This window comes from Lampris incognitus, chromosome 1 (assembly GCF_029633865.1).
Source record: "Lampris incognitus isolate fLamInc1 chromosome 1, fLamInc1.hap2, whole genome shotgun sequence".
Classification (NCBI taxonomy): domain Eukaryota; kingdom Metazoa; phylum Chordata; class Actinopteri; order Lampriformes; family Lampridae; genus Lampris; species Lampris incognitus.
In genome coordinates this window covers 153693299-153711904 of record NC_079211.1, presented here as the reverse complement: position 1 = coordinate 153711904, position 18606 = coordinate 153693299, and the positions used below count along the sequence as shown (strand labels likewise).

The following is an 18606-nucleotide window of genomic DNA, read 5'->3' as shown; positions in this document are numbered from 1 at the left end:
CATATGCAAATTATCGCGACCATTAACTAGAGTTATAATGGCCATGTATACTGTTCACAGAGGGTTGGGGAATAGTTGCAATCACAGCATTGTAAGATGGCAACAAATGTACTTAAGGTTTGACTCTTATCATCCACTGGAGCACAAACTAGGAGTCATCAGGACGCTGTACCACCGAGCTGACAACCTCGCCACTGACACAGTGGCCGGGGAAGTGGAGAAATCCCACATTAAACAGGCCCTGGTTAAGTGTGGTTATCCTAACTGGGCGTTTGTCAAAGCCAGGAAGACACCCAAACAGTGCACCAGCTGATCGAAGAGAGGAGAAGGACAACAGCTGTCTAAATGTAAACCAGTGGTGATTCCATATTTGGCAGCAGCGTCGGAACAGTTAAGACGCGTATTTTCCAAACACCATGTCTCAGTGGCGTTCAAACCCCAAAACAAGTTGCACCAGAAATTGATCCACCCCAAGGATCAGGTCCCTGGCACAAACAGAGCAATATAGTGTACACTGTTAAATACCAGGAGGACTGCTGTGACTTGTACATCAGGGAATCTAAACACATGCTGGCCAAGAGGATGGCACAACACAGAAGAGCTAACACGTCAGGCCAGGACTCCACAGTCTACACCATCTACAGACCAGGACTCCACAGTCTACACCATCTGCAGACCAGGACTCCACAGTCTGCACCATCTACAGGCCAGGACTCCACAGTCTGCACCATCTACAGACCAGTACTCCACAGTCTACACTATCTACAGACCAGGACTCCACAGTCTACACCATCTAGAGACCAGTGGCCACTCTTTCAGGTACTATTTAATGAAGATGCCAGTTGGGGACCTGTGAGGCGTCTGTTTCTCAAACTAGAGACTCTAATGTACTTATCTTCTTGCTCAGTTGTGCAACGCGGCCTCCCACTTCTTTTTCTACTCTGGTTAGAGCCTGTTTGTGCTGTCCTCTGAAGGGAGTAGTACACACCGGTGTAGGAAATCTTCAATTTCTTGGCAATTTCTCGCATGGAATAGCCTTCATTTCTAAGAACAAGAATAGACTGTCGAGTTTCAGATGAAAGTTCTCTTTTTCTGGCCATTTTGAGCGTTTAATTGACCCCACAAATGTGATGCTCCAGAAACTCAATCTGCTCAAAGAAGTGCCCATCCAACCAATCCAACTTGTGGGAGCTGCTTCTGGAAGCGTGGGGTGCAATTTCTCCAGATTACCTCAACAAATTAACAGCTAGAATGCCAAAGGTCTGCAATGCTGTAATTGCTGCAAATGGAGGATTCTTTGACGAAAGCAAAGTTTGATGTAAAAAAAATCTTATTTCAAATACAAATCATTATTTCTAACCTTGTCAATGTCTTGACTCTATTTTCTATTCATTTCACAACATATGGTGGTGAATAAGTGTGACTTTTCATGGAAAACACAAAATTGTTTGGGTGATCCCAAACTTTTGAACGGTAGTGTATTTGTATATGAAACCGATTGTTTTCGGTTGTTATGCCACTGTATTGTTTATAAGGGTGGGGATATCTGCAGTCAGTTGAGACTGAATAGGCAGGGCGCCCGGGTAGTGTGGCGGTCTATTCCTTTGCCTACTAACACAGGAATCACCAGTTCGAATCCCTGTGTTACCTCCGGCTTGGTTGGGTGTCCCTACAGACACAATTGGCCATGTCTGCATGAAGCCGGATGTGGGTATGTGTCCTGGTCCTGGTTGCTGCACTAGCGCCTCCTCTGGTCAGTCAGGGCGCCTGTTCAGGGGGGAGGGGAAACTGAGGGGAATAACATGACTCTCCTACGCGCTACGTCCCCCTGGTGAAACTCCTCACTGTCAGGTGAACAGAAGCGGCTGGTGACTCCACATGTATGGGAGGAGGCATGTGGTAGTCTGCACCCTCCCCGGATCAGCAGAAGAGGGGGTGGAGCAGCGACGGCTCAGAAGAGTGGGGTAATTGGCAAAGTACAATTGGGAGAAAAATTCCCCCCCCCCCAAAAAAGACTGAAGAGTTCACTTAGAGGAGTGATGAAACATTGCTCTCTCAATAAACGTCCAGATGAACTGATTCAACCTTCTGCGACTAGCTGAGACATACGTATTTGAGTCAAATGTTCTTTGAGATGACCAGGAAGTTGGTCTAGTCCCTAGAGGATGTGCCACATAACTACTAGGTTGCAACAGTCAATGAAGTTTCTATTGGTAGTTGGTGTTTTCTGTGAAAGTGCCCGAGAATAAATCCTCGAGTCTTATCATACTCTGTGTGTGAGCATCTGCTGAATGCAAAAATTGTAACTGTACAAACTGTAACTGTCCACTTTTAGATAGGGAGAGGCATCTCACCCCCCAGGATGAAGATCTTATGTCGTGTGTTCTCGCTCAGGAAGTGCTTGACAAGGTTGAAGGCCACAGGGAAGAGTTTGGGGGCTGCAGGAAGAAAAAGATAGATGAAGAAAAAAAATTACCTGCCATTTAGCCTGTCAAGATAGCCCTTGATTTCTGAGCCCAAGGCCAAAACTGAAATACCTACTAAAGTAAAATGGCTGTAGCTCTTGAACACTACTGAATATATTTGCATGATCATGGTCTCTCAAAAAGGTAACCTTTTGTAGTTTGTTCCTGAAGCTGAAAACACGATAACGTTTGGATTTTTTTTTTCACCTAAAACAGAAATCATTATTTGATTTTAAATAATTTCCTCTGGCTTTTCCTTTTGATTCTATGACTCAATGGTGCTTTTGCCATAAGTCTTACCAGTTGCCTCTTCAAATGAAATAGGAGCATATTAAATTGCTTTTCATATGAATATGTATAGCAGGACCTCCAAAATGCCCAGTCCCCAAATGGCCACTTTGCACCAAATTGTTATGGGCTTTTTGGAGTGGACCAACACAACATATTTGTGTGCATTTTACCAAGACAACATATTTTTGTACATTTTATCTGGATGGCCAAGAAGAGGGCAATGCGTGTTAGGAGGTTAGGATGTAACAGCAATAGTAGCGACGATCCAAGTCAATTCATTTCCAAATATCCACATGTCCAATGACCATCAGTGAATCACTGAACTACTCAAATGAACTGTCTTTCCTTTGACATGCCTTGGTCAACTATCATCTTTTTTTTGGAGGGGGGGATTTTTCCCCCTTTTTCTCCCCAATTGTACCCAGCCAATTATCTCACTCTTCCGAGCTGCTCCGGTCTCTGCTCCACCCCCTCTGCCAATCCAGGGAGGGCTGCAAACTACCACGTCTCCTCTGATACATGTGGAGTCACCAGCCACTTCTTTTCCCCTTACAGTGAGGCGTTTCACCAGGGGGACACAGCATGTGGGAGGATCACGCTATTCCCTCCAGTTCCCCCTCCCCCCTGATCAGGCACCCTGACTGACCAGAGGAGACACTAGTGCAGTGACCAGGACATATACCCACATCCAGCTTCCCACCCGCAGACACAGCCAATTGTGTCTGTAGGGATGCCTGTCCAAGCCGGAGGTAACACGGCGATTCAAACCGGCGATCCCTGTGTTGGTAGGCAACAGAATAGACCACTACGCTCCCCGGACGAACCCCCCCCCCCGATCAACTATAATCTGTCATACATCTTTCATGGCTAGTATTGCAGAAACATATAGTGTACCTTTAATGACAAATAGTCTTTTGAGTCCCTCTGGGTAGTTGTCTTCGAACATCTGAAGGATCTGGAAGTGCAAAAGGGAGCCTGATTGGAGGTGTTGCACAAGTGCTATCATGTTGTGGTTTTAGGGCAATGGAGCGAGGTGTGTTGATGGTTTCAACCCTGAGCGGTTTGGCAATAAATATCACATAGGCTGATACCTTGGGTTCTTGCTTGAAAAAGTGTCTTGATGCATGCTCAATAATCCAGGTAAGAAAATCACATAAGGTTGAATCAGTTCATCTGGACACAAAGTTTACTGACGGATACGTTTCATCACTCCTGAGCAAGAGAAGCTCATCCATGCTTTTATTTCCAGTAGAATTGATTACTGTAATGGTCTCTTAACTGGTCTCCCAAAAAGACCATCAAACAGCTGCAGCTTCTTCAGAATGCTGCTGCAGAGTTTTAACCAGGGCCGGGAGAACAGAGCACCTAACTCCAGTCCTGAACAGAGCCCATTATTGCAGTCCTGAACAGAGCCCACTACTCCAGTCCTGAACAGAGCACGTTACTCCAGTCCTGAACAGAGCACATTACTCCAGTCCTGAACAGAGCACACTACTCCAGTCCTGAACAGAGCACATTACTCCAGTCCTGAACAGAGCACATTACTGCAGTCCTGAACAGAGCATGTTACTCCAGTCCTGAACAGAGCACATTACTGCAGTCCTGAACAGAGCACACTACTGCAGTCCTGAACAGAGCATGTTACTCCAGTCCTGAACAGAGCACATTACTGCAGTCCTGAACAGAGCACACTACTCCAGTCCTGAACAGAGCATGTTACTCCAGTCCTGAACAAACCACACTACTCCAGTCCTGAACAGAGCACGTAATTCCAGTCCTGAACAGAGCACATTACTCCCGTCCTGAACAGAGCACATTACTGCAGTCCTGAACAGATCACATTACTGCAGTCCTGAACAGAGCACGTTACTCCAGTCCTGAACAAAGGACACTAATCCAGTCCTGAACAGAGCACGTTATTCCAGTCCTGAACACAGCACGTTACTCCAGTCCTGAACAGAGCACGTTACTGCAGTCCTGAACACAGCACATTACTGCAGTCCTGAACAGAGCACATTACTCCAGTCCTGAACACAGCACGTTACTCCAGTCCTGAACAGAGCACGTTACTGCAGTCCTGAACAGAGCACATTACTCCAGTCCTGAACAGAGCATGTTACTCCAGTCCTGAACAGAGCACGCTACTGCAGTCCTGAGCAGAGCACATTACTGCAGTCCTGAACAGAGCACGTTACTCCAGTCCTGAACACAGCACGTTACTCCAGTCCTGAACAGAGCACGTTACTCCAGTTGTGAACAGAGCATGTTACTCCAGTCCTGAACAGAGCACGTTACTGCAGTCCTGAACAGAGCACATTACTCCAGTCCTGAACAGAGCACATTACTCCAGTCCTGAACACAGCACGTTACTCCAGTCCTGAACAGAGCACGTTACTGCAGTCCTGAACAGAGCACATTACTGCAGTCCTGAACAGAGCACATTACTCCAGTCCTGAACACAGCACGTTACTCCGGTCCTGAACAGAGCACGTTACTGCAGTCCTGAACAGAGCACATTACTGCAGTCCTGAACAGAGCACATTACTCCAGTCCTGAACACAGCACGTTACTCCAGTCCTGAACAGAGCACATTACTCCAGTCCTGAACAGAGCACACTACTCCAGTCCTGAACAGAGCACGTTACTGCAGTCCTGAACACAGCACGTTACGCCAGTCCTGAACAGAGCACGTTACTCCAGTTCTGAACAGAGCATGTTACTCCAGTCCTGAACAGAGCACATTACTCCAGTCCTGAACAGAGCACATTACTCCAGTCCTGAACAGAACACATTACTCCAGTCCTGAACAGAGCCCGTTACTCCAGTCCAAAACAGAGCATGTTACTCCAGTCCTGAACACAGCACATTACTCCAGTCCTGAACAGAAAACGTTACTCCAGTCCTGAACAGAGCACGTTACTGCAGTCCTGAACACAGCACGTTACGCCAGTCCTGAACAGAGCACGTTACTCCAGTTCTGAACAGAGCATGTTACTCCAGTCCTGAACAGAGCACATTACTCCAGTCCTGAACAGAACACATTACTCCAGTCCTGAACAGAGCCCGTTACTCCAGTCCAAAACAGAGCATGTTACTCCAGTCCTGAACACAGCACATTACTCCAGTCCTGAACAGAAGACGTTACTCCAGTCCTGAACAGAGCACATTACTGCAGTCCTGAACAATAACAATAACCATGCCAATATCCTGGCTCTAGTTTGGTAAAATTAAGGGGTAAATTACAACTAAGCCTTATGTTTTCAACAATTCGACATCAAAGTCATCACTGAGGGGAGTTCTGTGATGTTTAATCACTCACCTTTTTGAGGGATTGCTCTTGACTTTTTTCCGAGTGTTCACTCTTGAACACTCGAAAAAAGTCGAGTGTTCAAGCTCCCTGAATCGCTCCCTGAATCATATAAGCTCCGTACCTCCAATACACCCACTGTATTATACTGTATATAATACAGTATAATAGTGTAATACAGTGTCATACAGTGTACTATAGTGTAACACAGTGTATACAGTGTAATACAGTGTAATGCAGTGATACAGTGTAATACAGTGCAATAGTGTATACAGTGTGATACAGTGTAATACAGTGTGATACAGTCTGATACAGTGTAATGCAGTGTGATACAGTGTAATACAGTGTGATACAGTGTAATACAGTGTGAGACAGTGTAATACAGTGTAATACAGTGCCTAACGACCGAAACCAACAACCACTTGAATGATCAAACATGGGTGTGATCATTAACTAGAGTTACAGTGATCATGTGTACTGGTCACAGAGGACTGAGGAATAGTTGCAGTCACAGCATTGTAAGATGGTGACAGATGTACTCTTAGGTACATCAAACTCCAAAACACGCTTAGCCAGAAGTTGGTCCACCCCGAGGATCGGGTCCCCCAACACAAACAGAGCAATATAGTGTACGCTGTTAATTACCAGGAGGATTGCTGTGACTTGTACATTGGGGAAACTAAACAAACACTGGCCAAGAGAATGGCACAACACAGGAGAGCTAACACGTCAGGCCAGAACTCTACAGTCTACACCATCTACAGACCAGGACTCCACAGTCTACACCATCTACAGACCAGGACTCTACAGTCTACACCATCTACAGACCAGGACTCCACAGTCTACACCATCTACAGGCCAGGACTCCACAGTCTACACCATCTACAGGCCAGGACTCCACAGTCTACACCATCTACAGGCCAGTGGCCACTCTTTCAGGGATGAGAATGTGCACATCCTTGATAGGGAGGAACACTGGTTTGAACGGGGAGTCAAAGAGGCCATCTATGTGAAGAAGGAAAGGCCATCCTAGTTAATGGTCACACCTATATATGCATATGAAACTGGTGGTTGATTTGGGTCATTACACCACTGTAATGTTTATAAGGGTGGGGATACCTGCAGTCACTGTGTTGTTTATAAGGGTGGGGTACCTGCAGTCAGGTGAGACTGAAGCGGTCACTTAGATGATGATGAAACGTTTCTCTCAATAAATGTTGTGTCCAGATGAACTGATTCAAACGTCTGTGATTGCTTGAAAAAGGTTGGTAGTTTCAATCAAGTTTGAATGTCACTGAAGACTTAATATTGTGCAAAACAAAATGTGCAGACAGGCAATTGCACCACATTTCGGAACAAGCAAGCAACATATTGCTGTAAAAATATTTCAACATCTCATACATACATTTCTGCACTGACATTTCTTTTACATGCAAACATTTTACATCCAAACATTGCACTCTTGATAATCACAAGCAGTGCTGTATGACGCCAGCTGGTGAACGTGTGACTTTATCTGCTTACTGCTAACTCTGTTATGTCACTTTAGATAAAGACATTTGATAAATAAGTAAATGTAAATGCATACTCCAATTCCACTAGGTATAGTGTGTGTGTGTGTGTGTGTGTGTGTGTGTGTGTGTGTGTGTGTACCTCTCCATATGTCTCAATGGCAGGTTTCCATAAGTGTTTTAGACCCAGGCCTTCAACGTCATAGATCATGGTGATGGATTCCACATTCCTGCCCAGCTGGAGGTGCACAGAGAAAGAAAGAGTGTTAGAAAGGAAAGGAGAAAGCGGATTAGGCTCACCTCATAGCCTTTAAAACTGAGTTACCCTCTGGGACTGCAGATCACACTCCTTCTGCAGCATCTCACAGTCTCTGATCTTGGACTTGATGAAGTCTTGCTTGGAAGCCGACAGGAAGAGACCTTTGGGATCCACTGGCCCGATGACATCATACCAGATGGGACTGCCCTCTCGGTCGTAGCCACACATCCCTCCCGACAGATACTTCTCTATCACCTGGGAAAGACAGTCGACATCAAATTATTGCCAGAGGAGTCAGGATGAAATGCTGGATGAGACTGTTATGCAAGAAGGGTTTCTTGTGGCGCTTTAGTCCTTCCAGTAAAATCTAGCTGACAGACCATGTGCAACAGTTTTAATTTTTGCAGTGCAACCCACAGTGCACTGAACCTATGCACCATGCTACTACTGGCTAGCAAATGTTAGGGAGCTTTACCTCTGGTGGTTTCCATTCTGCAAGTATTGTGTCTGCTTTCATGTGTTTCCTAAATTCCACATGCTGAAAAACACAAGCAAACAACATGAGGTGTAAAATCATATCAACGAGAAAGTTTTTTATGGGATGAGTGATTCTGCAGAACTCGAAGTATAATATAAAGTACAATGTGTTCATTATCTCAAGGTTTCTATGCACACAGATGATTTGTATGAAGAGTGGCAGTTTAGCAATGAGCAAAGCACAGTCTGGCAAGGGTTAATGGGCTTAGGAGGTCTTAGGCACCTGCTGAAACTAAAACCTGCCCCATCAGCAAGGAGCGGATCAGTTACATACTGTGCATACATGCATGTGCATGCTCACTCAAACACACCAAGACAATAAATATATCAAACACTGACCTGATGGGCTCATAGCTCAGTGTAATCTGGGAACTACAGTGGTTATTTGATTTTAGTGAAGTGGTTCAGATTTTACAAGCTATATCAACCTGTGGTCTCGGTACTCTTCATACTTTTTCTCTGACTTTTATATCACCTTGTGGTACCTTTTAATTTAATACTTGTAGATTTCCGATGTCGTGTTGCATTAAGTACTCCATGTGAGCGACCTACTCTGTGAAAACTTACTTGACGAAGAAAAACAGATTCCACTTTCATGTAAGGTGGTAAAGCTTGCTACTGACATCTGTGTTTAAAGGTGCCACAAGTCACTATTGTCATCTGTCCCTCAGGATTACATAGGTATGAGTGCAAGATATTGCTGATAATTTATAATTCTTATCTCTTTTATGTCTTGTTCATTCTTTGTATGCACCATTTGAGGTTGACACGACAGCAGTTTTGTTGTGCTTACACAATGACAATAAAGTTCTTGACTCCCGTACCTTTGCAGCATCTTTTCTGAATACGTTTTATCTTGACCATTAGTCATAAATACTATGCACAAACATTTATGTATGATGATGATGACAACATGTAAGGGTGACATGAGGCCTAGTGCTATATGGCAACCAGAATGAACGAGTCTTCTCGATTTCTTTCCATGTCGGTCTTCACAGAGTAGCCCATAGACTAGGAAACGGCTGCTGTAAGGTAATTTCTCGAGGCAGCTGGGTCTATCGCAGGCGAAATGGTTGATGTGCTGATTAATCTGAGCTTCTACAACTAGCGCTGTGTTTCTCCCTTCGTATGAAGCTGCCTGTGACGTCACAATGAAAAGGTTTCCTGGGTTCTTAATGTGTGCCTCTTGACTGCCAGGTCACCCAAGAAGCAGTAAAGGTTGATTAAAAAAATGCCAACACACACTCACACCATGCATGAGGAGTGGTAGATGAGTCACTCTTACACAAGTGGCACTTTTACACAACACAGATAAGCCACTAAAAAGGCGTGCATTGTGGTTTCTGCCCCCGATATCAAAAATCCATTGTCAGATGTTGGCCAGGGTGCAGAGAACAGCTTGTGTAAGCGTGACATTGCAATAAGGAACCTCGTAATGCACCGATGGAAAGCAGTTCAGCTCCAAGCAGTTGTGTAATTCTGTTGTATAATCACTCAGAAGAGCTGGTGGGGTACCTTTCGCAGCATGGCCTCAGACTTCTGCACATTGAAGCTTCTTGCTGGAAAAGAAACATAAGAGCAGGAAAAAGGGGGAGGACAGGTGAGTGGTATATGGAACCTGTACATTACCGAGATGTTAGACCTTACGTAAGTCCTGTCACAAGGATCCCACCATGGTGTTCAAAACCACTTGCTTTTATGTGATGGACAAAGAACGCTCCTGTCTTGCAGAGCAGTGGTTTTCTACATGTGAGGCCCACCTCCCCTGGCCGAGCCAAGAGTTTCAGGGAAGGTGCAGAAAAAAACAGGGATATACAAGAAAATGTCACAGAAAGTATGATGATGTATATTTAAAGTTCAGAGTTTTCTGATTTTCTGATTAAAAGCAAGTTGCGGTCAAGGCTGTAGGTGGAGGGCGATGTGTGCTTGTTCATGTCATCAACACAACCCCGCATCCACCGTGTGTGCAGCCAGGGCGCAGACTCACTGCTCCAGTAAGGTAGAGAGGTAGGTGGTCTATGGTGGGCTTAAACACGGTATTTTTCCCACAGCGCATCTGAAACTCTGCTTCACAGGTGGGGTTAAGGCCTTACGTATGGTGTCGAGAAGCAGCATTGCGCAAGTTTTCCAAGTTCTCTGTTCTGTTTTGTTTTGTTTACAGGTGACAGACAGGTGTTCAATTTTCTTTTTTTTTCGACTTCAGAAACATGCACAACTAGGCAATGACCCACATACTAAACCACTGTACTGATTTTTATTAGAATGTGGGAGACTGTATAAGGCCTGAGTGTTCAAAAGAAACATTTTCAAACCCTTTATGGTTGCAGGCCTTTACTGTAAAACAGAGTTGATTATTATTATTGTTCCTGTTATTAAAATGGGAGAGGCCCCAGTGCCTTGATCTGAAGGGAGGCTCACAGCTTTATACGGTGAAAGCCCTGCTCAAGAGCTAATCCTCCTCCCATTACTAATGCTAACACATGACTGACCAATCACATGTGCTTACCTCAAGCTTCGTGCGTATCGTCACTTTGTAGGACAAAATCAGTTGCAAGACAGTGGATGGTTAACATGCCTACTACTACTACCTTCAGCTGCTCCCGTTAGGGGTCGCCACAACAGTTCCCCCGCCTCCACCTCCCCCCGTCCTCTGCATCTTCCTCTGCCACACCAGCCACCCGCATGTCCTCCCTCACCACATCCACAAACCTCCTCCTTGGTCCTCCTCTCCTCCTCCTCCCCAGCAGCTCCACACCCAGCACCCTTCTCCCAATATACCCAGCATCTCTTCTCCACACATGTCCAAGCCATCTCAATCCCACCTCTCCTGCCCCGCCTCCAAACTGTCCAACCCGAGCCGTCCCTCCAATACACCTGCTCCCAATCCTGTCCCTCCTCGAAAAACCCAGCATCCTCAACTCCACCACCTCCAGCTCCACCCCCCATCTCCCTTTCAGTGACACTGTCTCCAAACCATACAACATAGCTCATCCCGCTGGAACCCCTCTGTTGCAAATCACTCCCGACACTCCTCTCCACCTACTCCACCCCGCCTGCACTCTCCTCCCCATCCCTCTGCCGCACTCCCCGCTACCCTGAACAGCTGACCCCAAGTACCCAAACTCATATGCCTCCACCACCTCCACACCCTCACCCCCCGCCCCCCCATCCACACACATGCACCCCGTCCCACTCCCACCGACCCCAACTCCCCCTCTCTCCAGTGCCTAATTATATGTATCGTCCCACCTGGAAAACAAAAACAAAAAACTAAAGTTCCCCAAATAAGAGCTGTATTGCACACAGGATTAAGTAACTTGCCTATTTTGTTCTACGAGTCAAATGCTGTCTTGTGGTATCTCTCTTACGAATTTTAAAGTAGTAATCTACTTACAAGAGCCAAATGGCTAGCTGTCTGGCCACTCAGCTGTCAAGTCAGGTTCTTGACAGTGTCACATTAGCAACAGCTTCCTAGTGAGTATGATTTGAGTATGATTTGGATTGTGGCGCAAATTCAAATTTGCAGCCGCCACACCCAGTACCGTCCATGCAGCGTCTGCGTCCACGTCTAAGTTTGTCTTCGTTTGATGGCTTGGAGAGCTTGGTCTGCTGCGTCTTGTGGGCCCAGGGATCACGGCCCTGCCTAGAGCTGTGCCCGAAGAGGTAACACTACGGGCGGTCAGACAGGATGCGGAAGCGGGGCAGGCAAAGCTAACTGCTAGCCCATGCAAAGTGGCGGTTCCAAAAGTCATCCTGGCTGGTGTTTGTTCTCCTGGACAGTGATTTTTTTTTACAGTTTAGATATATATGTTAGTTTGGATATGTGTTCTCGCAGTTTGTTTTTTTTAACATGTAAAAAAAGAATGGGGTTTGGAGCAGTGGACTATCCACCATCTTGCGTCTACCGTGTGCTACTACGTGACGGCGTCACACTGGGCCGCTCTATACCAAGTTAAAAAAATGTATCCCCGATTTGAAAAAGAAAAAAAAAGACAACAGGAAATTACATAGGCCTACTTCACAAATGTAGAACAAAAGGCAAATCATCAACCCATTAAATCGATTGTTTGTTTGTTTTGTTTGTTTGTTTGTTTGTTAGAGATTGTAGAACAGACTTTATTTTGATTGTGTAGGGCTTTTGGTCTAAGCCCATTAGGTGGACAGTTGCCACCGCAGCCATGACTAGAATGAATCCCTAAACTCTGTTACATCTCTTAAGCCAGTCATTCAGTCAGTAACAAAATGGCTGTGTTGCCCATAAGGTCCTGCGCGGTCAGGCGTTCCCCCTGACAGCACAAATGGCCACAGACAACATTCTGTCTAAGCTGTTAAGCTTTGTGGCTTAGCAGACCAGCCCTCACTACTACTGAAGAACAATCCTAAAGTTCTCTTCAGGGTAACTGATTCTGTTATTAATGGTTCCTCCACTTCTTTTATTTGAACCTGATGCTGAGCTGTCCGAAAAATGTCTCACTCATTTTGTCAATAAGGTGGAGAATATCAGGTCCCAAATCCAGTCTGGCCCTTTCCATTCCCCATGTTAATCATGCCTCTTTTACCCAGTTTCAACAAATTACAATTTCTGTGTTGGGGAGTACAGTCTCCAGTATGAACTCCTCCTGTATCTTAGACAGCGTCCCCACTAAGCTGCTCAAGAAGGTATTTTCAAATGTCAGCCCCGTTATTCTGTAAATTCTTAATAATTCCCTGGCCTCTGGTTCTTTTCCAGACAGTTTTTTTTTTAATTCATCCCCCCTTGCTACCAGTTGTACTTGGCTAATAACTCCACTCTTCCGAGCCATCCTGTCAGGATCTGTCATGTGTCAGTTTCCTGTTTTATTTTGATAGTCTTGTCTCTGTGTTCACTTCCTGTTTCCCATGTGATTCCCTGTCCCCGCCCTTCTGTGTTTCACCTGTGCCTCGCTATCCCTTCCCTCCTGTGTGTATTAAACCAGTGCTCCCCTGTGTGTCAGTGCCAGATTGTCTTGTCTCCTAGAGCAGCATTCCAGCGTTTCATGTTAGAGAGTATCCCCGTGTCTGACTGTTTCGTTCCTGGTTTCCGAGTCTCAGTCTCCTGTTTTGGTACCGTCGCCTGTTTGTTAGTCTGCCTGGTTCTTGAAGTCTTCTGCCTGCCGATTTTGTACCTCTGCCTGTCTGATTGCCTTTCTGGATTTTGACCCTTGGACCGAATTAAAGACCCTGAGAAGTGATTACTGTCTGCCTGCCTGCATTCGTGTCCGCCAGTCTCTGTGTTCTTGACACGTCCCAGTTGCTGCTCCACCCCCTCTGCCAAGCCAGGGACGGCTGCAGGGGGATGTAGCGCTCGGGAGGATCCCCCCAGCCCCCCCCCCCAAATAGGCGCCCTGACCGACAAGAGGAGGCACAAGTGAAGCAACCAGGACATATACCCACGTCCAGCTTCCGGCCCGCAGACATGGCCAATTGTGTCTGTAGCGACGCCCAACCAAGCCGGAGGTAACACAGGGATTCAAACCGGCGATCCCGTGTTGGTAGGCAACAGAATAGACTGCCATCTGGATGCCCTTCCAGACAGTTTTAAGCATGCCGTTGTTCACCAATTGCTGAAGAAACCTAATTTAGATCCCCTTTCCTTAAGTAACTACAGACCAATCTCCAAATTGTCTTTTTTATCTAAGGTTTTGGAGAGAGTAATTCCATCTCAATTGTTTTCTTTAATTAACACTAATAACGTTTTTAACAGTTTTCAGTCTGGTTTTAGTGCACTTCATAGTATTGAGACAGCTGTTATTAAGGTCACCAATGACCTACTGCTGACTGCAGACAGAGGCGACTGCTCGATTTTAGTTCTTTTAGACTTAAGTGCTGCCTTTGACATAGTCAATCACACTACTCTTTTACACCGCTTAGAGACTTGGGTAGGGATCAAGGGCTTGGCTCTTAAGTTTATTACACTCTTCCCTCTCCAACAGAACTTTTTCTGTTGTTCTGGGCAACACTACTTCCTCGATGGCTCAGCTGAGTTGTGGTGTCTCTCAAGGCTACTGACGCTAGGCTCCTACTTACGTTTCCAATGTATTGGCCTGGTATAGGCCCTCTCGACTGTTACGATCCACAGATGGAGCCCTGCTGGTTATTCCCAGATCTAGTTAGAAAATAGAACTGTAGGATTTATATGTAGTGATGTAAACAACCATGGTGCGGCATAGCACTCAGAAATCAGATCAAACTTATCTGCATTTGGGCCAAAACGTTAGACCATCAGTCTCCTGTTGTGGGGGATCGCCTTCTGAATTTCTGGAGGTTTTCTTTATATTATAGTGAATTCAGGGGGCCGTCTGGGAGACCGTCGCCACAGCCGAGACGCGAACCCATGTCCCCCACTCCGCAAGCGACAATGTGAACCAGTCAACTAAAGGATCTGACCCGCTAGCCAAGGGCTACCGAGCCTATTCATCCGCGATCGTTACAATATTGAGAGTGGAGGTTTTTCTTGGGCTGTGTGCCACCTTCCACTGAGCTGAGATCTTGATCTACACCCCAGTCGCGCCATCTCCCCACTGCCTGCCAGGTAGACAGGAGCCCCATCTCGTCTTGATGCGGAGAGGCGGAGGACTTCACCACAGACACTGGGAATCTTCGTGAAGCCATATCCCTCGTTGCCTCCGTAGCATCCTTGTATAGCCGGGTGCCGGCGTTGTAGAAGACCCGCATCTTTGCAGTGTCTGAAGCTTTGTTTTTTTCTCCAAAACTTTCTTGGCTTCGGCATATTCACTATGGTTCCTAAGCACTTCCGGGGGGAAGTCACCGTCGACGTAAAAGCGGGCATTGGTGCAGAACACTTCTTTTTTCTGCCAGGCTCTCCGGAGCGCCTCCTCTTTCGTCCGATAACTCCCGAACTTGACCACTACAGACTGGGGCTTGGCCTGCGGGCCGCTGGGCTTTGGTGCTAATGCCTGGTGTGCCCACTCAGTTCCGAGGTCTCTGACACGGGGAAGGTCCAGCGCGCTTGTAAATAAGTTGTCAGTAAAGCCAAGCATATCAGTGCCCTCTTTATCTTCTGGTACTCCGTAAACCCTTAAATGATCCCTCCACGCTCGGCTCGGCCCTCCTGGTCTATCAGCCTAGCTTCCAGGTTAGCCTGCCGCTGTATTAGCTGCGTGAAGCACGGACTCCATTTGGTTAATTCTGCCCTCTGCCTCGTCCAGTCTGTCGTGTGTCCTCTTTAGTGCTTGTTCAATGTCGGAGAGCTGTGCCTTGCTGTGCCTTGCTGTCCTGTGTCCTCTTTAGTACTTGTTTAATGTCGGAGAGCTGTGCCTTGCTGTGCCTTGCTGCCCTGTGTCCTCTTTAGTACTTGTTTAATGTCGGAGAGCTGTGCCTTGCTGTGCCTTGCTGTCCTGTGTCCTCTTTAGTGCTTGTTTAATGTCGGAGAGCTGTGCTTTGCTGTGCCTTGCTGTGCCTTGCTGTCTCGTGTGAACTCCCGGAGTTGGCTGAGAACACATCGCAGGCTAACTTCGGGGCCGTCTTCGCCATGTGGCGGAGATGAGTTTGGGGAGCTTCTTCGGCTGCCTCGTCTCACTTTGGGGTAGTTTTCCATCACGTTTTCCATCGTTGTCCTACATCTAGTATTACCCCTTTTCTTCATTTTTTTGACAAAAACTTCACTAGGGTTAACAGAACTAAATTTTTTGGGGTTATTTCTCAAAACCGTCGGGGAGCTCGAAAATTAGGCTGTCATTCTGTCAGTGGCGGAACCGGAAACCCTTATGTGTCATTTTTAACAATTTTATCCTGTTCTGTGAAGCACTTCGTAACCTGGTTTAGAGAAGTGCTGTATAAATAAAGTTAATTATTATGGTAACTTTCACTTCCTCTCATTTTCTCTTCACCTCAGCCACTGACTTAGCCCTGAACCTCGAACCATGCTACAATGAGTGAAAAACATGTAAATGAAGGTTGTGAGATGCTGTTGGTTGGCTTCAGTAGCGTCAGCAGCATCAGCAACCTTGTTTTGGGAAAGTATGGCAAGTCAGTTCAAGTCAAGTCAATTTAATTTGTATAGCCCGTTATAAAAAATTACAAATTTGCCTCAGTAGCAACTGCAGTTCATTTGACCTTTCACCTTGGTTGTATGACTACCAGCAAAGCAGCGTTATTCCAAAACAGATTCCCAAGTGAAGGCTGTCACAGCCTCTCACCCTTGACATCAAAGCAATCGCCCCTGACACCTGCTACACCAGCTGACACCTGCTACGCCAGCTGACACCTGCTACACCAGCTGACACCTGCTACGCCAGCTGACACCTGCTGACCCCCCCCTTCACCCTGGCAATCGCCCTCACCTTTAAAAGGCCTCCACTATGGACCAATCTTCGCTGGAACGTCGCCTTTCATGGACTTCTGCCTGCCTGCCTACCTGCCACTGAGCCAACTCCTGCTCTACCCCCGAGATCGGTCACTTCAATAAAGACTTGATTCTTCCCTTACCTGGTTGTCCCGTCTGCTTTTGGGTTCTTTCCCGATACGTGACAGTACGTTCCAGCCACTATGGACCCAGCAGACCATTCCACCACAGACCTGGCCACGGTCTGCCAGGCTATAGCCAACCAGGAATCGGTCCTCGGCAAGCACAGCCAGGTACTACAGGGGATGGCTGACGCCCTCCGTAGGCTCAGCTCAAAGATCACCGGAATCCAGACCCAACTTAGTGCCTCCGCTAGCCCGGGATCCGCCCGTCCAGCTCCGCCACCCCCAGCGCCATCATCTTCGGCTAGGGAACCATGGGTTGCCCCGCCAGATAAGTATGATGGAGATTTTGGACTTTGTCGCCCTTTTTTGATGCAGTGTGAGATTGTGTTTAACCAGCAGCCCCGGTCATATTCCACGGATGGAGCCAAAGTCGCTTACATCATGGGTCTTCTCCGGGGAAGCGCTCTGGATTGGGCTACAGCGGTGTGGGAGATGCGGGCCTCCACTTCCTCATCCTACGCTGAGTTCACCACTGCTTTTCGCCAGGTTTTTGATCATCCCGTGCGGGGAAAGGATGCGTCAAAAAGACTGATCTCTCTCCGCCAGGGTTCCCACAGCGTCGCTGACTACTCAGTTGAGTTCCGTACGCTATCAGCGGAGAGCGGATGGAACAACGAGTCCCTCCAGGCCGGCTTTTCCAACAGGCTAAGCGAATCCATAAAGCACGAATTGGTTTCCTACCCCGAGCCTGGAGGGTTGGAGGAATTGGTTATTCGTATGGACAACCGTCTCCGGGAGCGGAGGCGAGAGAGGACGCGCCGCTTTCCTGGTCACAACAACTTACCACGGGCCACACCTCCAAACGCTGGGGGCCGAGCTCGCTCGACTGAGGTTGCCGTCCTCCGAGAAAGCCCGAGGCGTGACTCTTCCCCAGCTTTGGAGCCGATGCAACTCGGCCGCTTCCGGCTCAACCCGGAGGAGCGTCAACGCCGCATCACCAAGAACAGATGCTTGTATTGTGGTCAGCCTGGTCACTTTCTCGCCTCCTGCCCTCACCGTTCCGTCAAACTAGCAGGCTCACGAGGGGGGGGGGGGGATCCTCGTGAGCCCAACTGTCTGCCCTCTGTCTCCTCGTCCACGTACCCAGTTGCAAGCTACTATCAGTTTTAAAGGTCAGTCCACTAAACTTTTGGCTTTAATTGACTCTGGAGCTGATGAAAGCTTTTTGGATGCAAGTGTTGTGGAGCAGCTAGGTCTTGCCACTGTGAGTCTGGACCAGCCTCTTGAAGCTAATGCCCTGGATGGATGTCTCCTGGCCCGGATAACCTCTAAGACCGAGCCTGTGCGCCTCCTGTTGTCGGGAAACCATCAAGAGGAGTTAATTTTTTTCGTTATCAAGTCTCCCTTTGTTCCCATTATACTTGGTCATCCCTGGCTGGTTAATCATAGTCCCCATATTGATTGGTCATCGGCCAGAATTTCAAGTTGGAGTCCCGTCTGTCAAGCCATATGCCTCCAGTCTGCTCTGCCTCAGTCTGTCCCCTGTCAGGTGTCAAGCTCTGAGACCTCTGACCTGTCACTGGTGCCTCCAGAGTACCATGACCTCCAAGCCGTGTTCAACAAGCAGCAAGCTCTCTCCCTGCCTCCTCATCGCCCCTATGATTGCGCTATTGACCTGCTGCCGGGCGCGCCCCTCCCCAGCAGCCGCCTATATAGCCTCTCCAAGCCTGAGCGGGAGTCCATGGAGAGGTACATCAAGGACTCCTTGGCTGCTGGTCTTATTCGCCC

At 47.3% G+C, this 18606-nt stretch overlaps 1 protein-coding gene across 1 annotated transcript in view; it reads right to left on the bottom strand.

The window, feature by feature from the left end:
- LOC130119465 (SEC14-like protein 2) overlaps window positions 1-18606 on the bottom strand; it is a 54524-nt gene that overhangs the window by 29462 nt on the left and 6456 nt on the right. The window contains exons 3-8 of the mRNA XM_056287977.1: window positions 9886-9929; window positions 8309-8371; window positions 7900-8088; window positions 7717-7812; window positions 3651-3711; window positions 2355-2438 (exon numbers count right to left, since the gene is read on the bottom strand). Coding sequence (XP_056143952.1) covers window positions 2355-2438; window positions 3651-3711; window positions 7717-7812; window positions 7900-8088; window positions 8309-8371; window positions 9886-9929 — 537 coding nt within the window. The remainder of the gene's footprint in view (window positions 1-2354; window positions 2439-3650; window positions 3712-7716; window positions 7813-7899; window positions 8089-8308; window positions 8372-9885; window positions 9930-18606) is intronic.